This window comes from Stegostoma tigrinum, chromosome 10 (genome assembly GCF_030684315.1).
Source record: "Stegostoma tigrinum isolate sSteTig4 chromosome 10, sSteTig4.hap1, whole genome shotgun sequence".
In the NCBI taxonomy this organism is placed as follows: domain Eukaryota; kingdom Metazoa; phylum Chordata; class Chondrichthyes; order Orectolobiformes; family Stegostomatidae; genus Stegostoma; species Stegostoma tigrinum.
Genome location: NC_081363.1, coordinates 9,449,019 through 9,467,671, shown reverse-complemented (window position 1 = coordinate 9,467,671; position 18,653 = coordinate 9,449,019). Strand labels below are relative to the sequence as shown.

At 42.5% G+C, this 18,653-nt stretch overlaps 1 protein-coding gene across 1 annotated transcript in view; it reads right to left on the bottom strand.

Annotated features, from left to right (window-relative positions):
- Window positions 1–2,196: 2,196 nt before the first annotated feature.
- Window positions 2,197–18,653, bottom strand: part of foxn3 (forkhead box N3) — a 328,149-nt gene continuing 311,692 nt past the window's right edge. The window contains exon 5 of the mRNA XM_059648972.1: window positions 2,197–2,268. Within this exon, the coding sequence (XP_059504955.1) occupies window positions 2,255–2,268 (14 nt within the window). The 3' untranslated portion in view covers window positions 2,197–2,254. The remainder of the gene's footprint in view (window positions 2,269–18,653) is intronic.

Sequence of the window (18,653 nt, the reverse complement as noted above, 5' to 3'; positions counted from 1 at the left end):
TCTTTCCAATAAATGCAAGGTTTTAATTTGATTTATTATTGTCATGTGCCAAAATACAGTGAAGAGTAAGTATTGTTTTGCGTGCTAACCAGACAAATAACAATTTGGATAAGTACACCAGGGAACAGAATATGGAATATAGTGTTACAGCTAAAGGGGAGGTGTACAAAAAGACCAACTCGACTAAGTCTGTTCAACAGTCAGATAACAGTGGGGAAAAAGTTGTCCTTAAATCTGTTGGAATTTTTTTTTCAAACTGCGAAGCAGTATTGATATTTTCATCTTACAAAAAGTACATTTTCAGATCAGGTTCTTTAAGCAAGGCTCCATCAGGCTTTTGTCCTCTTAATTCAATCCAAAACCCGTCATATGCTTGAGCTCTAAAGTATTCTTTCAAGGAATGGCAGCAACATACTCTCAGATCATGTAAAGATTTCTTTTCTTTTTATCACAAAAGGATGGCAAGGAATCATCTAAATTATTCTAAAATAATTTAGTGAGAGAAAGACAGACGCTATTACATTTAATCTAAATCAGAGAGCAGGCTCAAAGGGCCGAGTGGCCTCCTTTTGCTCCTATCTTCTATGTTTCCAATGTTTACAAGATTCCAGTTGTAAAAACAGAAAATTGCATGCTGGTGCAGCAGAGGGTGCTCTTCTGATGTTTGGGCTAAGGCATGGTATCAATACCATAGCAGTAAAACTCACTACAGTTTACATTTATTCTAGCTGTACTAAGAACCAGGAATTGGGTTGGGTTCAAATTCCCAGCAACAGCTGAGACCTTGATGTGCACAAAATGTCACACGTGCTAACAACAGCAACACATCTTTGCTGCTTCAGAAAACTGCTTAATGTTTTAAGAAGGGGTAATGGGAACTGCAGATGCTGGAGAATTCCAAGATGATAAAACGTGAGGCTGGATGAACACAGCAGGACAAGCAGCATCTCAGGAGCACAAAAGCTGACGTTTCAGGCCTAGACCCTTCATCAGAGAGGGGGATGGGGAGAGGGAACTGGAATAAATAGGGAGAGAGGGGGAGGCGGACCGAAGATGGAGAGAAAAGAAGATAGGTGGAGAGGAGAGTATAGGTGGGGAGGTAGGGAGGGGATAGGTCAGTCCAGGAAAAACGGACAGGTCAAGGAGGTGGGATGAGGTTAGTAGGTAGATGGGGGTGCGGCTTGGGGTGGGAGGAAGGGATGGGTGAGAGGAAGAACCGGTTAGGGAGGCAGAGACAGGTTGGACCAGTCCAACCTGTCTCTGCCTCCCTAACCGGTTCTTCCTCTCACCCATCCCTTCCTCCCACCCCAAGCCGCACCTCCATCTACCTACTAACCTCATCCCACCTCCTTGACCTGTCCGTCTTTCCTGGACTGACCTATCCCCTCCCTACCTCCCCACCTATACTCTCTCCACCTATCTTCTTTTCTCTCCATCTCCGGTCCGCCTCCCCCTCTCTCCCTATTTATTCCAGTTCCCTCTCCGATGAAGGGTCTAGGCCCGAAACGTCAGCTTTTGTGCTCCTGAGATGCTGCTTGGCCTGCTGTGTTCATCCAGCCTCACATTTTATCATAATGTTTTAAGAAAGCAAGCTCACCAAAATCTTTTAAATAGCAATCAGGAATGGGTAATAAATGCCAGCTTTGCTAGAAAAGCTCTCATTTGATAAGGAAATTTTTTAAAAAAGGAGACTAGTTTCCAAAAATAAATCCGTAGAACAAATACACAATGCAGTTGGCATCAAACCAGGCCTACAGTACAATTTAGATGGGAAAGTCATAGAGTATGCCTCCAGGTTTATTCCTGGACTGGCAGGCTGTTACAAAACTGAAGTTTGATTCCTTTGCTATGTTTTTTCAATTAGTGAAAGCTAATGATTGGAAACACACAGGTGTAAGATTTCCACACTAACTGGGCTGTAAGCAATCAGTGCAGGCCTAAGTAGTATACCCAAACAGTAACACTTCTTGGCCTCAATAGAGTCTTTTAAAATATAAACGCACAAACATACATAAATCATGGAGAATCAAAACAAAACAATGAAGACTTTGAATTCACAATTTGAACTGAATTCGAATTGAAGGTCCGCATTGCGACTGAACGCAAAAGATGTAATAAAGAAGATTTATGCAATTAAACAGCAGTTTCTTTTCTGTATTTTGTAACAAGAAAAAAAAACCCGTTACTTACACAGTGCTGATTTCCTTCACAGTCCAATGATTACTGGCTTAGCTACAATTGTACCATTTCTCCACTAACAAAATGCTCCTGTATTAAAGGGGAATCGAGTGACATTGGTTAATGGGTGGAAGGAAACGTTAAGTAATGAAATTTTAACAGAGACTGCTTGCTCTCCCTTCAAATAGCTTTAATCATCTCTAAGCTGGAAAAGGGTACACAAGGTCATGATGCTCTAGGGCTAGTAATGCAATGGCCTGGACTAAATCCAGAGAATGAGTATTCAAAATCATACCGTGAGAGTAAGGGAATTTGGATTCAGTTATTGAAACAAAATAAAGAAATTGATATCAGTAAAGTCTGATCATAAAACTGTCAAGAGCCATAACAAAAGAACTGTCTAGTTCTGTTTCGAAAATTTGATTTGTCCAGAATGTTACTCATAGCATAGTTTGAAGAGTTATGTCGAAATATTAACTCTTTCTTTCTCCACAGATGCTGCCAGACTTTCTGAATTTCTTCAGTATTTTTTGTGTTTGGTTTCATAGGCTGGTTTTCAGGATAATTAGTATGGATGGACAATAAATTCCAGCCTCAGCAGTAGTCTGGAAGCAAATAATGAAAAATGCTTCCACTGACAATACCAACTTAAATAAACAAATATTTTAAAGTATTTAAAATAGACTTATTTCTCTGTTACATTCCTCAGGGCACTGCCTTAACTGCAATAAAATTGCTGGTTTAAATTTAAACAAGCTTAGCAGTTAATTATCAGTTATCATCTAGCTGGCATCACCATGGGAACACTCTTCATGGGAAAATATCTATTAATCTGAGTCCACATGTTGCCAAAGAGCACTCTCTTCTGATACAGTTCATTCCCCTTTTTATTGGTATTGTGAATCTTTTCATGAAGATGAAAAACATAAACAAAATGCATCCTTTCCAGCAATATTCACGTACTTAAGACTCTGAAAATTTTTTCTTTGCCTCCATAATGGTGTCAGACCAAGTACAGACAAGCAATATGAACTTCCAAGTGAATACCTTTTCAAAATGGTCACAAACAAGCTATTGAGATAGCTGCCACAATTCATAAAACTTTTGGAATTTGGGCAACTGAGGTGTCAAGTCTCCAACTAGGATCCAATAAATGTGGACATATATAAACACCTCACACTATCTGTGATGGGTTATACAACTGCAACATTGACCCATCCCGAGACACCAAAGTTAATAAAGAAAGGCAATCCAGAAACTCTATATTTCATTCTGAATAAAAGGGAAGACTGAAACTCAATGGTTACTATCAATTTCCTATTTTATTGTGAAGGCCTGTTCCATTCAAATGGAACTTTGAGAGTCTCAGTGGTCATGTGATAAAAACTGGGTTCATGAAACATAGGAGCAGGAGGCAGCCAATTGGTCTTTCGAGTCCATTCTGCCATCCATCATGATCATGACTGATTGACCAACTCAACAGCCTAATCTTGCTTTCTCCACATAACCTTTGATTCCATTTGCCCAAGTGCTATATCTAGCCATCTCTTGAATACATTCAATGTTTTGGCATCAACTATTTCCTGTGGTAATGAATTCCACAGATCACTCTGTGGGTGAAGAAACGTCTCTTCATCTCAGTCCTCAATGGTCTAGCACAAATTCTCAAGACTGAAACTCCTGGTTCTGGACACAGCCATCATTAGGAACATCCTCCCTGTCTGTATCTACCCTGTCTAGTCCTGTTGGAATTTTGTAAGTTTCTATGAGGACCCACCCCCCCGTCCCACCTTATTCGTGTGAATTCCAGCAAAAATAATCCCAACCTAATCAATCTCTCCTCATACATCAGTCCTGCCATCCCTGGAATCAGCCTGCTAAACATTCAGTGCATTACCTCGAGAGGAAGAGCATACTTCCTCAAAAAAGGAGGCCAAAACTGTGCACAATATTCTAGGTGTGGACTCACCAGGGACTTGTATAACTGCATTAACACATCCCTGCTCCTGTACTCAAAACCTCTCGCAATGAAGGCCAACATGCCATATGCCTTCTTTACCACCAGCTGCACCTGCATGCTTACCTTCAGTGACTGGTGCAAAAGGACACCCACGTCTCACTGCACACTCCCTGCTCTCATTCAGGCAGTAATCTGCCTTTTTATTTTTGCTTCCATGTGAATAACCTCACAATTATTCATTTAGCCAAAGACAGTGCATCTGCCATTGATTTTCCCACTCACTCAACCTGTCCTGATCATGTTGAAGAATCTCTGCATCGTCATCACAGTTCACCCTCCCACCCAACTTGGTATCATCAGTAGACTTTGACATGTTACATTTTGTTTCCTTCATCCACATCATTAATATATATTGTAAATAACTGCTTTCAGTCCCTTCAATTTTTGCAGCATAATTTCTCTACCAGAACTGATCTCCCTCAATTCTTCCCTCTCACTAAATCTTGCATTCTTCAATATTTCTGGTATCTGATTTGCACCCTTTTTTGTATGGACAGAACAGAAATATGTATTCAGTTGCTCAGCCATTTTTTTTGTCCCTGATTCTATATTCCCCTGTTTATGTCTGTAGGTACCTACGTTTGTCTTCACCAATCTCTTTCCCTTCACATACCTACAGAAATGCTTACTGTCAGTCTTTATGTTCCCTACAAGCTTACTTTCATACTTTATTCTTGCCCCTCTTAATCAATCCCTTGATCCTTCTTTGCTGAATTCTAAACTGCTCCCAACCCTCAGACATATTTTCCTTGGTCTATCTCTATGCTTCTTCCTTGGATCGGATACTACCTCTAATTTCCTTTGAGCGCCATGGATTGGCCCTCTTACCCATTTTGCTTTTGTGCCAGACAGGAATAAACAACAGCTACAGATTCCCCATCTGTGCTTTGAATGTTTGCTATTGCCTATCCACTGGCATCCCTTTAAGTAACTCTCACCAGTCCATCAAGGCCAACTCATGCCTCATATCTTCTTAGTTTCCTTTAGTAAGATTCACACTCTAGTCTCCAAATCAACTACCTCACTCTCCATCTTGATAGAAAATTCTATCATGTTACAGTCGGCATCCCCAAGGGGTGCTACACAGCTAGATTGGCAATGATTCCCTTTTCATTACACAGTACCCAGTCTAAGATGGCCCACTCTCTAGTTGGCTCCTCCACTCATTGGTCAAGAAACCGTCCCATATACACTCCAGGAAGTCCTCGTCTAGGGCATGGGGAAAATCAAATTAGCCACAATCTACGTGCAGATTAAAATCACCCATGGTCACCAATATCTCCTTATCATATGCATCTCTAATTTCCTGTTAAATGCCTTCCCAATGTCACCACTGAAATTTAGGTGTCTATATATGACACACACTAATGTTTTTTTGCTCCTTGTTATTTTTCAAGTCTACCCATACAGACTCCATACACTCAGAGCTAATATTCTCTCTCACTATTGTGTTAATTTCCTCTTTAACTAGCAATGCCACTCCACTACCTTTTCCTTTTTGACTGCTCTTCCTTAGTACTGAATACCTTGGGACATTCAATTCCCATCCCTGGTCACCAAGCAGCCATGTCTCTGTGAGTCCAATTATATCGTACACATTTACATGATTAGTTCATCCACTTTATTGTAAATGCTCCATGCATTAAGGCACAAAGATTTTAAGCTTGTCTTTTTAACACTGTTTGTCTCCCTCTTATTTTTCTCAATAGCCCTGTTTGAATTTTGTCCTTGGTATCTCTGCCCATCACTTTTTATATTCCCTTTTCTACCTTTTGTTTTTGACCTTGCTCTCTTGTCAACACTTCCTCCACAAAACGCTGTTTGATAGTGGTGACTGCACCGATGCAAATCTTCACTCTGACCGTCAATCAGCATTGTCGCAGCCCTCTGTTCCCTTAATAATCCAGTACCTATAGATCCATCAAGGGTAGTCAGCCAGTTTGAGAACTAGACTTGAAACTAGATTGAAGCCATCAGGCTATAAATATTTAATATTTCTTTTTTGAAGTTGACCTGAGAATCAACCTATAAGATATTCAACAAACTTAAAAATCTGCTGAAAACCTTCATAAGGCCCAAAGCCAGATTTAAATCACTGAATTCATTCAAGAAACTACAGGCTGTCACATGGAGGTCAGGAATGGTAAATCAGACTGAACTAAGAGTAGTCTGCAAAAGCAGATTATTTGCATCTGGTGTGTGTGTGCACCCGAGCATCAAGTCCATGCTGTTTAAATTTAGGGTAAACGAGGAGAATAAATTACCTCTTTATTTTAAAGTCATAAAAGCTTACTGTAAATTGTTTAATTGGAATACATAATCAAAGAGTAGGGACAGACACTTCTTTCCACACATTGATTACAGGTGACAAGTGTGTGTTCTAGGCATTCTGTCCATGTCAAGAGTCAATCCACTGCAATGTAAAGACTCTTTGAAACGTGACAAAGGCACTATGTGAATACAGAAATAATTTTGTAACAAATAAAAAAGTAAAATAAATAAAATCGTACTTCAAGAAAGAAGCTGTTTAGAAGTCCAGGGTTCAAGTATACACGTTCATGAGGTATTCTTTCATGTTTGATACTGGACTACCATTAATCATGCTGCAGACTGCACTTTGAAAAACCATTTAAAGGTCACCTGGGTAAGGTTCAGTGTCATAAATTGTAGTTGCCTTATCTGGTTTCCCAATAAACATCATATTCAGAAGTATATTGGCCAACTTCAGTCATGAAATGCTTAGTGGCAGCAATGTCAGCCATGATCAGTTTTGCAATTGTCAAATCCATTTACATTACAGAGCAATGCATCAGTTTCAAAATACCTTCTGAAGATTTGTTCCATTCAAAGAATTTCATTAAACAATGAAAAATGTTTTTTATTTTGCCAATGATCATCTTGACACTTCATCCTTCTGTTAGAAAATATTTTCTGAGATATGGAACCATGGCAAGTAGATGGGATATGAGGTACAGATCTATAATGATCTAACTGAGTGGCATGCAAACATGAGGTTTTGGATGCTCACCTCCGTTTTTGTAGGGGAAATGAACACTGTGAAGAGTTTTACAGGGAGAAGATCAACAGCATGAGTTAAAATCAAGGTTTTGCTTAGAGTTTTGAAGAGTTTTCAGGAAGAGATTAACAAATGTGCACGTGGTGATGGAAATGCAGAGGAAACACAATTGAAGGGCCAAAAAGAACAAGGCTGATATCTCTACAGATGGATGAAAGAAAATCAGAGAGGCAGGAACAAACCCTTTTTTTTAAGCTAATAAAAACCATGAAGATGTCACCAACAGCACCATTAAACAATGTCTCCCATTTCAACATCCTGCTTGCCCAAACAATGACATGAAGCATAAAGGAAGAAATAGTGGAAGCTTGTCAGAAAAGCGCAGCAATAATTATGGGAGATCTTACATTATATACACACTAGGAAATTAGATAGGAAAATATAACCATGATTAGGAGCTCACAGAATGTTTGTGTGATAGTTTCTCAAAACAGCCATATCTGGAGCCAACCACAGAGGAGGCTATACTAGATCCTGTATTAAGCAAAGAGATAGGATTAATTACTGATCTGATAGTGAAGGAGTCCCTAGGGGGCAGCAACTATACGATGACCAACTTTCATATTTAGTTTGAGACAAATAGATTTTTAAAAACTTCAACAAGGGTAATTATGAGAGCACGAAAGTAGAGCTGGCTAAAGAAAATTAGCAAACAAGGTTAAAGCATAAGTCAGAGATGAGATGGTAGGCATTTAAGGGACTATTTCAGAACAAAATAGATGCATTCTACAGATTATGAAAATTCCAAGAGATGGACCCACCAATCTGTGGTTAACCGGAAAGTTTATAGATAATAACAAAAACAAAGAAGTGCCTTATAATCATGCGAAGAGAGGGGGCACATTAGAAGATTAGGCAAAAAAAAAACAAATAACTGAAAAAATTAGATTTTAAAACAGAACTACTCAGAAATATAAAATAAATAGTAAGAGTTTCTAGAAGTATTTAAAAACCAATTATCAACGAGTGTTGGTTTTATAGAAAGTGGGACTGGAGAATTGACAATGGAAAATAAAAAGATGGCAGATGAAGTGAACAGGTATTTTCTGTCAGTTTCCACTATGGAGGACAAACACAAGATCCCTAAAGAAGTTATAAATCAGGAAATAAAAGGTCAGGAGGAGAATTCCAAGAAAAGTTGTCCTGACTAAATTGTTGGAGCTAAGGGCTGACAAATGGAGCCCCTATGGACTCTTCATATGGTCTTCATTCTCGTGAAATATTTGATGCATTGGTTTTAACTTGTCAAAACATTCTACCTCAATTCAGAAATGGTTCAATTAGTTTGGAGAATAGCAAGCTAAACTCCTGAAGTCAAAAATGGAGGGACAGAAATTAGTAAATGATAGGCCTATTAACTTAACGTTTGACATAGGAAAATGTTAGAAGCTGTTATTTAAAAAAGTCATACCAGGGCTCTTAGATAGCAGGTGGAGTCAACTTGGTTTTATGAAAAGAGAATCATGTTTAACAAATCTATTGAAGTGCTTTGAGAAAGTAACGTGTTGTGGATAAAAGGCAGCAGAATGACGACCAGGTGACACTCGACATTCAACAGTTATTGCACAAAGTAAACGCTCATGGGGTAGGAGGTAACATGTTGACTTGAACAGACATTTGGCTGGCTAGCTAACAGGCAAAAGAGAGTTGGCATAAATGAGTCCTAGTCAATTTAGCAGAATCTATTGATTAGTTTGCATGCAGGATCAATACTAGGGCCTCAACTGTTTACAATTTATACAAATGATTTAGATGAAGGATCAGCAGCCAAATTTGCTGACAACTCAAAGAGATGTCAAAAAGTAAATTGTAGAGATGACATAGAAGTTAGGAGACAGAAGGTGGTGGTGAAGGAGGGTTTTTTTGGACCGGAGGTCTGTGACCAGCAGGGTTCCGCAGGGATCGGTGGTGGGCCCACTGTTGTTTGTCATTTATATAAAGCAACCTGGACGAGAATTTCAGAAGATTTGTAAATTGCAGATGATACCAAAGTATACTGGACCATGAAAAAGGTGACCGAAGATTACAAAGGAATCTTCATCAATGGGGCCAATGGGCCGAGGAGTGGCAGATGGAATTTAGATAAATGTAAAGTGTTACATTTTAGTACAAGTAAGAGTAGGGCTTATACAATTAATGGTACTGAAGTGTTATTGAACAGAAAGACCTTGGGGTTCAGGGACATAATTCTTTGAAAGTGGCATCACAGGTAGATGGGGTGGTAAAGGGAGCATTTGGCACACTTGTGTTCATTGCTCAGGCCAGTGACTACATGAGTTGATATATCATTTTATTGTTGCACAGAATGCTGGTGAGGCCATTTTTGGAGTACTGTGTGTAATTCTGGTTGCCCTGCTAAAGGTAGGATATTATTAAATTGGAAAGGGTACAAAAACAATTTATAAGGTAGTCACGAGGACTGGAACACGTGAATTGTATAGAGAAACTAGATAGGCTGGGACTTTTTCCACTGGAGCATAGGGGACAGTCGGCTTACCATATAATAGATTCATAAAATCATGAGAGCATTAATAATGTGAATAGCGAAGATGAATAGGGTGAGCAAGTTCAAAACATGAGGGCACATTTTTGCAGTGAAAGGAGGAAAACTAAAAAGGGACCCGAGAGGCAACATTTCCCACCCACAGGGTGGCTCGTATGTCGAGTAAATTTCCAGAAGTGGTAGATGCTGGTACAGTTACACCTTTTCAATGACATTTGGAGACGGACATGAATAGGAAAGGTTGAGAAGGATGTGGGTCAAAAGCAGGCAAATGGGGCTAGTTCAGTTTGGGAAACTTGCATTGCATGAACGAGTGGAACTGAAGAGTCTTTTCTGCGCCGTCTGATTGTATAACTCTATTCAGATAGGTTAACTGAGAGGGCAAAGATCTGGCAGATCGGAGCATAATGTGAAAACGTGTGAAACTGTCCATTGGTAGGAAAAATAAAAAGTAAAGTATGTTGTCTAAATGGTGAGAGATTATGAAGTTCTGAGATGGAGAGGAAATTTGAGCATTCTTGTGCTTGAATCACAAAAGGCTATTATGCAAATAAAGCAAGTAATTATGAAAAATAATTATCATTCACATAGGAGGTTATGAAGAGCACTGGTGAAACCATATTTGATCAGTTCATGTACCTTATTTAAGGAAGGGTGCAAAAGCATCGGCAGCAATTCAGAGGAGGTTTACCAGACTAAATCTAGAACGATTGGGTTGCCTTCTGAGGAATGGTTGGACAGGCGAGGCTTATATCTGAGCTAGTAGGAACTGCCGATGTTTTTCTTCAGCAGAGAGCAGTGGGAGCTGGGCGGAAGTGAAGTTGGAGCAGAAAGGCAGTTGGGAAGGTAAGTGACCGTTATTTAAGCACTTACCTCAAAGCCCCAGGTCCTACACACTAGGGCCTCCCTCCCTTCCTCCTCCTCTAACCTAATTAAAAGTCCACAGACTCGCAGCAGGAAGACCGGGAGCGTCAATCAGAGGCCTACAGGTGGCTTTAAAGATTAGCAAATACCTACCTTGACCGGCAGAGCCCTCCATTCCTGTTCCAGCAGCAGAAAGAGCAGGAGCTCTAACCGAAAAGGACTCTCGTGTGTTGTTAAGGTAAGGCTTTTCAATTTATATCCTTGTGTATTGTATAATTGATTAAAAGTTTAATTGCTTAATTGAAAAAGAGAGAGACGACATTTCTTCAGCCAGAGAGTGGTGGGCTTGTGGATATCATTGCCACGGAGTGCAGTGGAGGCCAGGCCGTTGGATGCCTTCAAGGCAGAGATCGATAAATTCTTGATCTCAGAAGGAATCAAGTGCTGTGGGCAGAGTGCAGGGAAGTGGAGTTGAAATGCCCATCAGCCTTGATTTAAGTGGCGGAGTGGATTTGATGGGCCAAATGGCCTTACTTCCACTCTTATGTCTTATGGACAATCTGAGATAAGGTGTCGAGCTGGATGAACACAGCAGGCTAAGCAGCAGAGAAGCAGGAAAGTTGATGTTTCAGGTCACGAACTTTCTCCAGAAATGGGGGAGGGGAAGGGGTTTCTGAAATAAATAGGGAGAGAGAGGGAGGCGGATAGAAGAAGGATAAAGGAGAAGATAGGTGGAGTGGAGACAGACAAGTCAAAGAGGCGGGGTTGGAGCCAGTAAAAGTGAATGTAGATGGGGAGTTAGGGAGGGGATAGGTCAGTCCAGGGAGGATGGACAGGTCAAGGAGTCGGGATGAGGTTACAGGCTATGAAATGGGGGCGGGGCTTGATGTGGGAGGAATGGTTAGGGAGGCAGGTATGAGCTGGGCTGGTTTTGGGATGCAGTCGGGGGAGGGGAGATTATGAAGCTTGTGAAGTCCACATCGATACCCTTGGGTGCAGGGTTCCCAAGTGAAATATGAGAAGCCGATACTGCAGCTTTCGGGTGGCATCACTGTTGCAATGCAGGAGGCCCAGGATGGACATGTCATCCAAGGAGACTCAAAGGCAATGTGGCTTTGGTACCTGGTATGTTTAGGGCATAGTCAAGCAGTTTCAGGGCCACTCAGAAAGGCAATGTGGCCGTAGTACCTGGTTTGCTTTTTTGCTTTCCAACGGACTACAGTCTACATATAAGCCTTCCCAATTTGGCCCCAATGCGACGACCACTACATTCACAACACTGATATCCCACAGAAGCGTTTCTCCCTGTGACTCCTGAAATACACACTCGCTGCAATGCGCCGGCATCTCCAGATACTACAATTAAGCCTACCCCAGCTAGAGCCTCCCTCTCCCAGTCCTACAAAGGACATCTCCTGTTTTTTATTCTTCGTAAGATCCACAACCTGAACTCTCAATTCTACTCAGCTTTATTGAACACTAAAAACTAAAAACACCTTACTGGTGTCTGCCACCCTACCCAGGGCCTTCCCCACAAGGTGCTCACCACCACTGGCTATGTGGCCACCTTCGGAGCACCAATCGTTTCCATGGATGACGTCACATCTGCCACTGCCCTGGTATGCCACTTCCAGTAGTACAACCAACATCATTGACACCGCGGCTGATGCCGCCACCTCCGTTTCCAAGGCTGACAACACAGACATCAAGGACGCCGCTGCAACCAACGTCCAGCTGGCTTACGTCGCTCTGTCCACCACCTCCACAGCCAGCAGCTCCAGAGGAGACTATAGCACCCAGCCCTGCTGGGTCTCTACCATCCCCGTTTCTATCTCCTTCCCAAAATCCACAAACCTGACTGTTCTGGTCGACACACTGTCTCTGCCTGTTCCTGCCCCATCGAACTCAACTCCACCAGTTTCTCTCCCTTGGTCCCGGAACTCCCTACCTATGTCTGTGACACCACCCACGCCCTCCAAAACTTCCAATTCCCTGGCCCCCAACACCACCTCTTTATCATGGAAATCTAGTCCCCATACACCTGCATTCCCCATGCAGATGGCCTAAAGGCCCTCCGCTTCTTCCTGTCCGACAGGCCCAACCAGTCCCCCTCCAGTGACACCCTCATCCGCTTAGCTGAACTTGTCCTGAACCTCAACTACTTCTCTTTCCATTCCTTCCACTTTCTACAGACAAAGGGGGCAGTCATGGGTACCCACATGGGCTCAAGCTATGCCTGCCTCTTTCTGGGGAAGGGGAACAATCCCTCTTCCAAAGCTACACAGGCCCTATCCCCCTCCACTTCCTTTGTTACATCGATGACTGTATTGGCACCGCCTCGTGCTCCCACGAGGAGCTCGAACAGTTCATCCACTTCACCAACCACAACCTTAAGTTCACCTGGATCATATCTGACACCTCTCTCTCTCCTTCCTGGACACCCCTGTCTCCATCTCTGGCATCCACCTGGAAACCAATGTCCATTTCAAGCCTACCGACTTCCACAGCTACCTAGAATACAACTCCTCTCACCCACCATCCTGAAAAAAGGCCATCTCCTATTCCTAATTCCTTCGCCTCCGCTGCATTTGCTCCCGAGAGGAGACATTCCACTCCCAGACATCCGAGATGTCCTCATTTTTCGATGACCACAACTTCTGTTCCACAGTGGTCGAAAATGCCCCCGACTGTGTCTCTTGCATTTCCCATAACTCATCCCTCACACCCCCGACCCGCAATAACAACCAAAACAGAATCCCCCTCAACCTCAGGTACCAACCCACCAACCTCCGAATCCAACGCATCATCGTCCAACACTTCTGCCATCTGCAATCTGACCCCACTACCAAAGACATTGTTCCTCCCCAACCCTTATCTGCTTTCCGGAGGGACCACTCTCTCCGTGATTCCCTTGTCAGCTCCACATTCCCCTCCAGCCCCACCACCCCTGCAACCAGAGCAAGTGCTACACCTGCTCCTATACCTCCCCACTCACCCCCAAACCAGGCCCTAATAAGGCCTTCCATATCAAACAGATATTCACCTGCACATCTGCTAACGTGGTATACTGTATCCGCTGTTCCCATTGAGGCCTGCTCTACATCAGGGAAACCAAGCGGAGGCTTCGGGGCTGCTCTGTGGAACACCTACTCTGTTCGCTACCAACAACTCCTCCTCCTAGCCCTTGGACGACATGTCCGTCCTTGGCCTCCTGCATTGCCACAATGATGCCATTCAAAAGCTGCAGGAACAGCATCTCATATTTAGCTTGGGAACCCTGCAGCCCAAGGGTATCAATGTGGACTTCACAAGCTTCAAAATCTCCCCTCCTCTGACCACATCCCCCCCAGCCCAGCTCATACTCACCTCCCTAACCTGCCCTCCCACCAATCCACTCCACTCACCTCAAACCCCACCCCCATCTTCTACCTACTAACCTCATCCCATACCCTTGACCTGTCCATACTCCCTGGACCGACCTATCCCCTCGCTAACTGCCCACCTACATTCACCTTTACTGGCTCCAACCCCGCCTCTTTGACCTGTCTGTCTCCTCTCCACCTATCTTCTCCTCTATCCATCTTCTATCCGCCTCCCCCTCTCTCCCTATTTATTTCAGAATCCCCTTCCCCTCGTCCATTTCTGAAGGGGGGTCTGGACCTGAAACATTAGCTTTCCTGTTTCTCTGATGCTGCTTGGCCTGCTGTGTTCATCCACCTCGACATTTTATCTCGAGGCTTATATCTGCTTCAGTAGAGCTCAAGAACAACTCAAGTGATGAAAAATAAATCTGGAAGAATCTTGATAGGGTAGATGTGGAGAGAATTTTTTTTAAAATGGGAGAATCCAGAAATAGGGTCTCTGTTTACAAAAAACAAAATCATGGGTGCCCATTTAAGACATATATGGCAAAACATTTTCTCTCAGAGGGTACTGGATCTTTGGAATTCTCTTCCTGAAATGGTGGTGAAAGCAGAAACTTTAAATATTTTTAAGGCAGAGGTGGATAAGTTCTTGACATGCAAGAGGAGAAACATTATTGGGGTACACAGAAATGTTGAGGTTACAATAGATCAACCAGGGTCTTATTAAATGACAGAGCAGGCTCAAGATGCTAAAGGCTTACACCTTCCCCGTGCTGTATGTACATTTGTTTGTCCTCCAACAAAGATCCAGGATAGAGACAATCATTGACTGGCCTAAGCTGCAAGTCTTCATGGTTCCAGAGTCGCTGGTGACAAGCTGCAAGCCTACTTATGTTTCTTTCTCTTATTGTATTTTCAATTATCTGTTTTCAAATAGTATAATTTAAAATATTCTGGGCTAGAAAACTAATTCAGAGATCAAGAATTATAGCATTAGAAATATCAAATAGTCACTGAAGAGTCGAGAATTACACATCAATATTTGCTGCTTGCTCACATCTGGACAGAAACATTCAGACAGTATAAAAAAATGTGGTAAAGTCTCATGACTGGAACATTTCCTTCCGTAGCTCATGCTGGCTTTGCAGTTCCCATAGCAACCAGTTACATTTTACATACCACAACACAGTGCAACAGGAAATGCCAATATGTATTCATAGTTGCCTTTTAAGGGGATTACTGCTACGCTGCACCTACTAGTGGCTGAAGGCAGCATAAGATTGATTTAACTGACAATAGAGGTAAAGTGCTGATTAATAGGAATGGCAGGCATTTTCAATGAAGGCACTTTTTGTAGTGCAGTATTCTTTTGTGCATTGAAGCTAGAACGACAAGTTTTTCACTTGGTGCTGCCAAGTGAAGCAAGACAGTACATACTTTCTTTTTCAGCTGTGGCCTTACACTGTTCCGTCCCCTAATGGAAATTATTCAGTACAATTGCAGAATTGAAAAATGAACAACTTTAATTCTCTTAAATGATAGAAGAATCTCACAAAGAATAAATCCCTCTGCATATTTCAGAGTTCAACATTTAATTGGCCTAAAGCAATATGAGCAAGTTATCTAATAAAGTAATCAGTGTCTTATTATGAAATACAGTTTTAATTTTCTCTCTTTCAGAGAATCCAGTAGGCAGCTGATCCAAAAGTTGAAAATAGGTCAGATTTGAAACTAAACATAAATTTGGCAGGTTTACAAGAAAGTTAAATTTCTTATTGAACTATTCTGATAGTGTATTGCTTTGGAGCAAACAGCTGAATCAAACAGCACATTGTAGTTACTTAAGCAGGAATCAATAGCACCTGTCCAAATACTGTAGAGTTCTGGTTTGCGATCAGTAATTTTCTGATTTTCTGGTGGTTCGAATCACCCCCAGATCCCTGGTTCTAACAATGGACCTATGTCGGAATGTGAAAGCGCACAAGGCAGTGAAGAAGATGACAACGACGGCAAAGAAGGCAGTGAAGAAGACAGACAAAAAGAAGACTTAAGGTGTTTCAGGGCATAAGAACCTCAGTACTTATTAAATACTAAAAATATGTATAAAGTGAGAAATAAAGGCAAATGTAATAAAACAGTGAAATTAACACAATCAACTATATGGAGGACAGTAATTACATGTGTTTTAAATTAAAGATAACAAAGTGTGGAGCTGGATGAACACAGCAGGCCAAGCAGCATCTTAGGAGATGCTACTTGGCCTGCTGTGTTCTTCCAGCTCCACATGTTGTTATCTCGGATTCTCCAGCATCTGCAAATCCCATTATCTCCGTTTTAAATTAATAGGTTAAACATTGTTAGAAGCTAAACAGCAGTCTTGATTTACTCTTGGTGTCCCTGCACTGTCACCACCTGCCTTGCCCTCCCTGCTAGCTAAGTTGGAATCTCTAGGGTCTCAGGGGTTTCAGCTCACCACTAAGGAAAATACCAATCTGAAGCCCATCTCACCTACACTATTCCATGTACGCCCATGTGCTTATCCAATGACAACTTAAATGTACCTAAAGTTGGCGAATCTACTACCGTTGCAGGCAAAGCGTTCCATTCCCCTACTACTCTCCGAGTAAAGAAACTACCTCTGACATCTGTCCTATATCTTTCACCCCTCAATTTAAAGCTATGCCCCCTCGTGCTCGCCGTCACCATCCTAGGAAAAAGGAACTCCCTATCCACCCTATCTAACCCTCTGATTATTTTATTTTATATGTCTCAATTAAGTCACCTCTCAACCTTCTCTCTAATGAAAACAGCCTCAAGTCCCTCAGCCTTTCCTCAGAAGACCTTCCCTCCATACCAGGCAACATCCTAGTAAATCTCCTCTGTACCCTTTCCAAAGCTTCCACATCCTTCTTATAATGCAGTGACCAGAACTGTACGCAATACTCCAAGTGCGGCCATACCAGAGTCTTGTACAGCTACAGCATAAACTCATGGTTCCGGAACTCGATCCCTCTATTAATAAAAGCTAAAACACTCTATGCCTTCTTAACAGCCCTGTCAACCTGGGTGGCAACTTTCAAGGATCTGTGTACATGGACACCGGGATCTCTCTGCTCATCTACACTACTAAGAATCTTACCATTCCGGTTACTCCTACCAAAGTGCATCACCTCACACTTGTCCGCATTAAACTCCATTTGCCACCTCTCAGCCCAGCTCTGCAGCTTATCTACGTCTCTCTGCAACCTACAGCATCCTTCGTCACTATCCACAACTCCACCGACCTTAGTGTCGTCTGCAAATTTACTGACCCATCCTTCTACGCCCTCATCCAGGTCATTTATAAAAATGACAAACAGCGGTGGACCCAACACCGACCCTTGCGGTACACCACTAGTAACTGGTCTCCAGGATGAACATTTCCCATCAACCACCAACCTCTGTCTTCTTTCAGCAAGCCAATTTCTGATCCAAACTGCTATATCTCCCACAATTCCATTCCTCCGCATTTTGTACAATAGCTTACTGTGGGGAACCTTATCGAACGCCTTGCTGAAATCCATATACACCACATCAACCGGTTTACTCTCATCTATCTGTTTGGTCACCTTCTCAAAGAACTCAATAACGTTTGTGAGGCACGACCTACCCTTCACAGAACCGTGCTGACTGTCCCTAATCAATTTATTCTTTTCTAGATGATTATAAATCCTATCCTTTTTCACCTTTACCAACACTCTACCAACAACTGAAGTAAGGCTCACTGGTCTATCATTACCAGGCTTGTCTCTTCTCCCCTTCTTGAACAGGGGAACCACATTTGCTGTCCTCCAGTCATCTGGCACTATTCCTGTAGACAATGACGAGTTAAAGATCAATGCCAAAGGCTCGGCAATCTCCTCCCTGGCTTCCCAGGGGATCCTAGGATAAATCCCATCCGGCTCAGGGGACTTATCTTATCTTTACACTCTGCAGGATTTCTAATACCTCTTCCTTGAGAACGTCAATCCCACCTAGTCTAGTAGCCTGTATCTCAGTGTTCTCCTTGACAACATTGTCGTTTTCTCAAGTGCGTACTGTCAAAAAATATTCATTTAGCGCTTCCCCTCTCTCCTCTGACTCCACACACAACTTACCACTACTATCCTTGATTGGCCCTAATCTTACTCTCGTCATTCTCTTATTCCTTAAATACCTATAGAAAGCCTTAGGGTTTACCCTGATCCTATCTGCCAACAACTTCTCATGTCTCCTCCTGGCTCTTCTGAGCTCTTCTCATTTCGCACAGCATCTCCACCTGACCTGTAATGGCCTGCCTAGCCTCCCGGTCACCATCCATTTGAAACACAGCCCTGCAACTTCCCCACCAATATGTCCTTCCTCGGCCTCCTCTAGCGACTCAGAATGCACATTTGAAGGACAATACCTTATCACCTACATGGGCATCCTCCCCACAGCCCAGAGGATTCAACATTGAGTTCTCCAATTGAATAAATCTTCCCACTCATCCCTCAGGTCCCTTTCCAGGCCCACATCCTCCCTTCCAGCCACCAACCAGATTCAGCCCTCCCGTCGATCAACCGGGTCACACTTACTATCAGCATCCACCTATCACCACCATTCTCCTATACCCTCTCTTTGCCTGCA